We start from the raw sequence: 9,345 nt of genomic DNA on the forward strand, positions 1-9,345 counted from the left end.
TCTCCATTAATAATGCATGTGTGTGTGCACTACAGCTGTCGGAGTGCACCTTCCATGCTTTCACCTTCTGCTCGTCCATGCTGGGGGAGGAGGTCCAGCTCCAGTTTGTCATTCCCAAAGCCAAGGAACAGCACTTTGTTTTCGGTCAGCAGGGCAGCCACCTGGAGAGCATGCATCTGCCTCTGGTCTCCACCAAGGTCAGTGTGCTGTATACATGTGGGAGGAAGGATTTGGTAGATTTAGGTACATGTCTGGAGAGTCACATTTTTACTTTTCTTCCTGCGTGTCTGTCTGTAGGACCCCGATCTCTTGAAGAGTCCAATCTTCACCCCGACCACAGGACGCCAGGAGCACGGCCTGCTCAACATTTTCCATGCAATGGAGGGAGCCTCTCATCTGCACATCCTAGTGGTTAAACAGTTTGAGATGCCGCAGTACAGGAAGTATTGGCCCAACCACATCCTACTTGTCCTGCCAGCTATGTTCAATAACGCTGGAGTTGGTGAGCAGCTTACTGGCTTAACTGAACTGAGCTGTTTTTTTTATAGTGTGTAGAAATTAAATAATTCTGATTTCAACTAAAATGTATTGCAAGGACAAACAAACGTGTTGACCAAAGTTTCTTTCATCTAAATTTTAGACGTTTTACAACAACAACAAAAAATCTACTTTGCAATTGTTTTACATTCTAAAACAATTGCAAAGTAGATTTTTTTGTTTGTTGTTGTCTTGCATTGTTTATGACCATGTCTTCTACCTTGCAGTCTTTCTTTTTTCTTGCCTTTGCTGGCATATTGTTGCACTTATTTACATGCCAGCAACTATTGATCAGTGAAATAGGTTCAAACTGGCGGCAGGAAGTTGTATCTTGATTCCTACATTACTAACCAAACAGGGACCCACTCATACTAGCATTTTTCCATAGCACTACAAGTGGTCAGAAATTCATAGGGTTGCTTCAAGTCTACGTCACTTTGCAGCTAATCACGATCGTGATAATGAGTGATTTATTACACTGATGAGCCATACTTGTTGCTTATATTTATTACAGTCATGCTTTACTGTTTACAGTAGGGGAAAGGTTAAATGTTGCCTTAGCCAGTATGAGAACATCAGCAGTCCAATAGTCTGATTTGCAAGACAGCTAACCAAGTGAACAGCCTGTCTGAAATGGGTGTAACTAAAAAGATAATCTAAGATACTCTCAGATAGAAGGCAAAGGTCCTGCCATGACTTGCTAATATTTATGTTCAAGAAAAAACATTGTACTGAATACACAAACATAACTTATGTACCCTACCCTAAAGACTCACAGCCTTTTCTAAACTGTAAAGAGTTCATCAGTATGTTTGTAATGTATACACGCCCTGTGTAAATTTGGCATATTCAGTTTATTGTAATTTGCACAGCGATGTGTTTTGGTCGTAGGACATCGTCCGTATAAGAAAGACAAATACTCTCACGCTTATTTAAGGTGCCACTCGCTTCATGATCAAAGAGCTGTCATACCATAACCTGGAGCTAGAGAGAAACCGGCTGGAGGAGCAAGGTGTCAAGAGACAAGACGTATGGCCTTTCATCGTCATGATGGATGACTCCTGCGTGCTGTGGAACGCCCACCACTCAGCAGATGGAAGGTAGAAATTGTTTTGGATTCATGAAATTTAAGGGGAGAGGCTCTTAAGCATTATAATTCTTCACAATTGTTATTATTTTTACAATAGTTAAATTGTGTTTTCTCAATCTTGTCTTCCTTTTTTCTATTTCCTAGTGAGACATCAGATGGAAGCTCTACTCTCACTGGCGTGTCTCTGAAAATGGTGCTGCAGTGCATGGAGAACACACCAAAGATCTCCTTGTATGCAATGTGCGGCATGCGCAAGTGGAGCAGCAGCCTGGCTAACAGGTCTCCCAGCAATCCCTTCAGTCAGTGTCACCTCCACGACTTCGTCATGCTCAACGTGGACCTGACGCAGAACGTTCAGTATGACCTCAACCGGTGAGTGAGTGGAAGACCGTGTCAGTCGGCGGCTCAATAATGTGTGCAGTGTCTTTATTATTTGCTGTCATGTGCAGGTACGACTGTGAGGAGGTGGACTTTAATCTGAGGGTTAACAGCAGCGGGTTGCTGCTATGCCGCTTCAACAACTTCTGCCTGATGAAGAAATGCATTCTAGTAGGGGGAAACAAAGACTTCTTAGTCAAACCTAAACTCATGGTGGGTGTCTCCTTCATACATTAAAGGCCACAGTGGGTTTAAAATGAACTACTTTTTAGGGAAAAATTTCTTCTGTTCTGGAACACCATCTGACACTAAACTTCTCGTTTCTCTCGTCAGGAAATAGAAAACCCCGCTCCAATCAGCCCGTCACAGTATGTTTGCGCCCCAGACAGCGAGCAGACCCTCCTTGATGCCCCGGCCCAGTTCCTGCTGGAAAGATTCCTGCAGAGCTGCAGTCACAGACTGTTTCCAAAGGCTGTTCAGAACAGAAACAACCCAGTTCTGTCCATCGACAGCTACCTCAACATCAGCCCGGAGGTAAGAGCTCCCAGTGGGTTGCAGTTGAAAGCAGGAAAGAACCCTGTTAGCGTCAACTCTTCAACTCTAACCTGCCTGAAGACTGATTTACAAGGCTTCTCTGAAAGAGTATTTTTGGATAAAAGTCCTTTATATCTTTTGAAATACTGCACCTCGGTTTCATGGGAATCTCTTGTCCGGCCAGTGTTAGCTGTTATAAAAACTAGAGAAACCTGCTGACGGACTCTATTTCATCTTTTTTTCACAAGATTAAAGTTTGTATAATTTGTTTTACCCTCGCAGCAGCATGCCGCATGATTTAGCCATCTGTTTAGCTCGGAACACTGTGACCTGCATACACGTACATGCAGACAATGACTGCTAACAATTTATATACTGTACATTTGTGCAGGGGAGATGAAAACATACCTGTCTCACTGCACACACTGTGCTCAGCTTACATTATCTGCATACCTTGACACATTTTTATTGTTTGGATTTTCTACTCTGTGCACACAGTGCAAACTACAAATTTGCTTACACAGACCCTAGTGTTAGCTACCCACGGGGATTGGTTTTATAACAGTTATTTCACTTAATTCTAGCCTAAAAGATGAGCGTTTAATGTTTGCTTTAGTTTGCTGCGTTAATGATGTTTATCTTGTCATGTGTTTTGTCACAGATTTCTATGTGCTACATCAACTCTCGTCCACACTCCACCAACCTGGACCATCAGGGCCTGGTGTTCAGTGGCCTGCTGCTTTACCTCTGTGACTCCTTCGTTGTCTCTGGACTCCTGAAGAAGTTCCGCTTCCTCAAAGGTGACGCATCAGTGTTGTTGTAGTTATTGAAACAGCTTCTATTGTTATGCCACCTATTGTATTTGATTTTGTCCTGTTTACACCAAAGTGGGGCAGGCAGTGTGGGATTTTATGTTGTCACAGTGGGATTTCTGTAAATATGTTCCTGTGTGTTTTGACATGTTCTTGTGATCACAGTAACTCACTGTGGTAGAGAAATTATACGTAGAAAAAGGATCCAAGTTTTGATCCTGATTGTGTCCACAGGTGCCACCCTCTGTGTGATCTGTCAGGACCGAAGTTCCCTGCGTCAGACCATTGTCCGACTAGAGCTGGAGGATGAGTGGCAGTTCCGCCTGAGGGACGAGTTTCAGACGGCCAACTGCAGCGAGGATCGGCCCCTCTACTTTCTCACTGGCTGCCACGTTTGAAGCTGTAATAGCTTAAATCTGCTGTTCAGCTGAAATAAGAAATGAGGGTGAATTTGATTCCAAACCATCCAGCAGTCACACTTCTTGCCAGGCCAGTGGCAGATGTGCTGGAGAGCACAAGGTCCCAAGTGCCCCACCAGAGGACACGTGGCCACCTGACGTGGCTTTCCTGACATCTGTACTACCACAGTGCACTATGCCTGGCTCTGAAGAGGGTCAGTGCATGTTTTAAAACTCTTGCTTCTTGCTGGACTCGTCTCCACTTGTGTTCTACTGAGAAATACTTTGCTGGGGGGAAAAAAGCACAGCTGAGATTGAACTTTGTTTTGTTGTATTTTGCAAAAATGGATACTCTCCGATCGATAATGTGACTATTTGAAGATTGTATGTGTACATGGACTTTTAATACGTTGTGTTCAATCCCGGACATATGTGTTTTATCTCAGGGTTTCAAAAGGGAGATCTGGGGGAGGTCGCTTAAGTTTCTCTCCCTGCTCACAGTGTATGTTTGGCATTAACTTATGTTGGCACCAAAAACATCCTCAGCTGCACCTTGCCTTTTTCCTTTGCTTTCCTTCACCCTTCTCACCTGCTCTGCCTCTCAAACTCCATGAAGTATCACCAAAGCAAGAAAATACATAGAGGTTGGCCTGTATTAGATTTGTATGATGAAGAGTATCAGAGTCTACTCTAACACCAGTAGTATTGTTATGTAAGCACATTTAAACTGCAAATGGGGACCACTTTACTTGTTACTCTGTCCTAAAAACTGTAAATGTGACATCAATAACACTGGGCATCAAAAATGTACCTTTTATTTGTTGCACAAACTCAAATAATTGGACCATATACTACTTTTTTAAACTGTATTATAATCTGTTTTAAGCATTTTTCTATCAGGCTTAGTTTTTTAATGATAGAGTGCTCATTACTTATTCTTAAATAAGGCTGTTACACTTAAATATGTACAAACTTACCTTCATGTACAGGTGTGTGGTTTTTGGCCTGTATTTGGCCTGAGGAACATCCCTCTTAAGTGTCCTGCAATCGTCTGCCAACATAGAGGTTTCCTTTTTCTTTCCTTTTTCATGAGCATATGAGCATACCGGACCAAAAAAAACCTACAGTTGATACAGAAATTCTGAAAACCAGATTTGGATTCGGGGTGCAAAAATACACAAAAGACGGGTAGTTGTAGTTTCACATTTCACGTGAATTTATCCACAATGAAAGAAAAGTCTTTTTAAGAATGTCCGGATTCCATTATGGCTTAAATATGGATCTATGAAACTGGTCTGTCGTTTAAAACACTGACTCAGACCGACATAGATGACTCTCCACAGGGTTTTATTTTTACACCTCATCGAATAGTGACTAATGCCAAGAGCAACATGCACAAATATCCCAAACTAGATCATTTACATGTAGCCATTTGGTGACTTAAATGCTAGGTCATAATCACATGAAGTCATTAAATGTGATGTAACAAACAAGCTCCCTCACTGCCAATGATCTCGCTCCTGACTGTGCCTGGGTTTCTCCTCCTCTTGTAATGTTCTTTAACTCCCCGTGAATTAATGAGTAATCCAAGAAAAAGATGACACACTGTCAAAAGCAGCTAACCTGGTCAACTCCAATACTTGAAAGTAGAATGTTTTTATATCCGTCTCCACAGGGTTGTCCAAAGAATATGCCTTAAGCAATGTTTCACACTGTCACTGCTCAAGCCACTCATTTTTCGGACCAATGAGAGTGAAGAAACCATTCAACTGTGAGGCAAGGGAATGTCTGAGAGGAGAGATGAAATAATTAGATTTTGGAATACTGTACTCTTTAAAGCTTTGTTTACATTATTAATATATTATATCACCCACTTAACCACTGAGGGTTCCTGATGTTTTTTTAGTCTTGTGTAACTTTTTTGCCAGTATATGTTTGGTTGTGTCTTTTGGCATTTTTATGTTGCTAAGACAAGAAGAATCTACCTAGATATATCTTTAACCATATGTCTGTATCCCTTTCTGTTCTTGTGTTGGATTTTTATTGAAAATGAAAATCAGGTCCAAAAGGGATTCTTATTTATTTGATAAGCATTTTTGGACTGATAATCATGTTGAAGTGTAATATTTGATTGCATGCTCAGCTCGCCTAAACTAAGGGAGCGCATCCTCTTCAGAACCATACACGAAGGCTTTGCACAAGACCCAAACGAATGATTCTTCGATCTACTGAATGTCAATGGGGGGAGGAAATGTGAACTTGCACTATACAAGTTGCCGGTTAAGGAATAAAACATTTCCATATAAGCAAAAAATAAAAAATTTAATTGAGTTCCCCTAACCCCCAGAAATAGTCCAGATGTGAGACTGGTGATCAAAAGGTTTTTGTCCAACTCCAATGGTCCGTAGACTGTCTTTCTTTTTGATAATTTAATACTTAATATGCAACTTGCTCTCACAATCTTCACTGAGATGTGTTTGATAACCATGTGCAGACCAGTGGTAGCCTTGGTGCCGGATTGATCTACCTCATGTTTACCATCGTGGTTGCAGGCTGTGAATAATATAATAACATTCGAGCCATGCTATCGTTGTTGAAAATTAATGAATGTAATAAAATGACTTCTAAATTCATTTCTTTGTTGTTGTTGTTGTTTTTCTTTTTATTGCCTGACTTTTCATAGTTTTACCTGGACATTTGTAAAAAAAAAAAAAATTATATTAGAACAAACACAGTATAACACAAATAGTTGTCACAGGGGACCCTCAAGAAATACATTTTTGTTTTTAGTGGACATTCTCCATCCTCCTCCAGAAAGCCAATATTAATCTCAGGTTTGGATATTTTACTTGGTGAAAACATTGAGCTCAGTGAGTGAGACTCAGTCAGTGGACATCATTACATTTCCCCAGATTTTAACAGGGGTCACTAGTTTGTAAACTAACAAAAAAAACTGCGTCTGGGGGGAAAAAAGTAATAAAACAATGACATTTTTCCCTTTTGGGCGCTGGAAAGGAGGCTGTAGGACAACAACTCCCACTAAGTCTATCAAAATGATAATAATAAAAGAATTACACCCAAAACAAAAAAACAAAGTTGGCAGTCACTGGGAAAGGGGAACAGAAACATAAATCTATGGCGGACTGGAGGTAGCAACGTTCCCGCTGTTTGCAACAAAGAAGACAAAACACACACACACACACACACACACACACACACACACACACACACACACACACACACACACACACACACACACACACACACACACACACACACACACACACACACACACACACACACACGGTGATTGTCACTAGCTGAGAGAGAACATCATAGGTGCAGCAAATTACTCCTCATAACCAAGGCTGAATGAACCTATATCCTTCTCTCCTTCCTTCATCCTGATCATAACAACAGACTATATACTCTGTGTATATACAGTATATATATATATATATATATATATATATAGTTTGTGTTCAAGAACTTCTACACAACCTATGACAAGATCACACAAATGCATAATAGGATAAAATGATGAAGTGATCGCCTTTCATATCCAAAAGGTCAAAGGTTATCTTCACTGTGGCATTAGAATGAGCTCCAAAAACACGTTTCTGGACATTAGTTAATGCCATAACTCAGGAACAGAAGGGGAAATAGTGACCATATTTCAGTTATGGTCAGATACTGAATTGGTGACTCAAATTTAGGGTATCTAGCATGAAACTGTGCTGATTGTATAGACCTTCTGTACTGTCAGGTTGTTTGTGAAGCATCCACATTTCAGAATCTATAGCTTTTTTGCATCAACCTCCATATTTGAAGCATTGTCTCGTACTGTCACAGTTACAACTTTGTGTTCAATAAGAATCATCTTTACTGGCCAAATATGAACAAATGAAAGGATTTCTTCTAAGTCTTCACTACATTTATTGCATGTGTCTGGACAGGTGTGGATATAAACTGCAATTTGATTGGTTGGCAAAAGTAAACAGGTGATTCTATTTTTAATCAAACTTTAGAAAGCTCCCCCGAACAAAAGACATAAAAGTGTTTCCACATGCTGCTGAGTACTCGTCAAAGTTAATAAGCTGGACTTCATGTGTAAAAGTGGTGGAGATCTCCTTTAAGCTCTGCTTTCCATTTGTATTAATGGTTTTAGTGTGCTTCCCGTTTACCTTCTCAGTATTTTTGAAGTGTGTTGCAAGTGCATAAATACAAAGCTTGAGCTGTGTTGTTTAAATGCATGCGCACCCCCGTGTTTATCCTGTGATTAATAATGCTCTCAAGTTGCTCTTCGGCATCCATTCAATCCTGGATCATTTTATTCTGCTAAAGAGTAAAGCCCAGGTTCCTTGCTTGTTCCCTGAGCTCTATCTGTCCTGATGTTTTTCTCACCTCAACACCTCTGCAGCCATGCTGTAACTATGCACAATGACCTCCTTCACTATCAAGAAGAGAAATGGCTTCATAATGAACGCTGGGATCCTCTCTGGCATCCCTGTAAGGGCACAGGGGCATTGTTGGTCCAGGGACAGGACTATTTCAGCTCCTGTGAGGTAATATTAGAGCACACTTTCCATCAACCTACCACCCCTGTGTGATATAACACAAGGCTATTTTCACCCAGCTGCTGTCAGGATAGGATGAGAAAGAGAGGGCAAGAAAGAATGGATGGCATGCTGAGTCTTGCACCTCATAATTGCTCTTTTGGGAAAAGCGAAGCGAAATTGCACGCAAATCCCAAAAGAGGTTTGCCTCAAAAGATTTCCGATGTCCCGAAGTGATTAAAATTCCAAAGCTTACAAAGACGGCAACTGGTTAATTGACTGTTTTATAACTACAAACATACACTGTGTACATATTGGCTTATTTGGCTTCTCTCAGTAATGCTGTCATTTTTCTTGTGGTGCAGTTTCCCAAGCTGATTTCATTGTCTAATCTGATCTTTTTATTAATATTTCAGCAAATTCTGTGAAGATCTTAATAATTTCTTCTGGCTCATTTCTCTCAGTTTTAAGGCCTCAGCTAACGCAGAGCTTGATGTTAAACTACATTTAAACTATGGCATGCTTAAATGCATCACAGATACTACAGTGAAATATATTTTACATGGTCTTAACACTGAAAATACAGGTGCTTTACTGGATATATATATATATATATATATATATATATATATATCTATATATATATACTAAGTGTACTTAAGTATGAGCAGATATATCAGAATTCGTAATAGAAGGATTGCTGACACATTATATCAATTCTCATAACCAGGAGTAAATTACTCATCACCCATTGGCAGTCTACTCTAATTACTCTCAGGCTTCCATAACCCATCAAGCTAAAAACCAAAGCTCATCTGTCTGTGGGCTTATTGAGGGGGGTGTTGGACTGTAGGTAAGTAGAGTGCTGGGAGATTACAGTTTGCCTTTGGTGGATCACATCCATCACTGCGGCGATGCATATCCTATCAGCGGCTAAGCCCATGAGTGTGGAGTGAGTCAATTCCAGCCACTAAAAAAAACCAATACGGTGACGTGAGAGGGGAGGGATTGTGACCCCGCAGTGACATGCTGGTCTTGCA

At 40.7% G+C, this 9,345-nt stretch overlaps 1 protein-coding gene across 4 annotated transcripts in view; it reads left to right on the plus strand.

Moving 5' to 3' along the window:
• The window catches only part of greb1l (GREB1 like retinoic acid receptor coactivator), a 42,718-nt gene extending 36,336 nt beyond the window's left edge, over window positions 1–6,382 (plus strand). For all 4 annotated transcript variants that reach the window (XM_069692251.1, XM_069692252.1, XM_069692253.1 and 1 more), the window contains exons 27-34: window positions 36–197; window positions 298–502; window positions 1,475–1,637; window positions 1,772–1,999; window positions 2,077–2,218; window positions 2,339–2,539; window positions 3,201–3,339; window positions 3,586–6,382. In XM_069692251.1, coding sequence (XP_069548352.1) covers window positions 36–197; window positions 298–502; window positions 1,475–1,637; window positions 1,772–1,999; window positions 2,077–2,218; window positions 2,339–2,539; window positions 3,201–3,339; window positions 3,586–3,749 — 1,404 coding nt within the window. In that variant the 3' untranslated portion in view covers window positions 3,750–6,382. The remainder of the gene's footprint in view (window positions 1–35; window positions 198–297; window positions 503–1,474; window positions 1,638–1,771; window positions 2,000–2,076; window positions 2,219–2,338; window positions 2,540–3,200; window positions 3,340–3,585) is intronic.
• Window positions 6,383–9,345: the final 2,963 nt, after the last annotated feature.

The sequence above is a fragment of the Brachyistius frenatus genome, unplaced genomic scaffold (assembly GCF_029030835.1).
Source record: "Brachyistius frenatus isolate BFR_SWC_R1_liver_20210118 unplaced genomic scaffold, ASM2903083v1 Contig_12, whole genome shotgun sequence".
NCBI classification, from domain to species: Eukaryota; Metazoa; Chordata; class Actinopteri; family Embiotocidae; genus Brachyistius; species Brachyistius frenatus.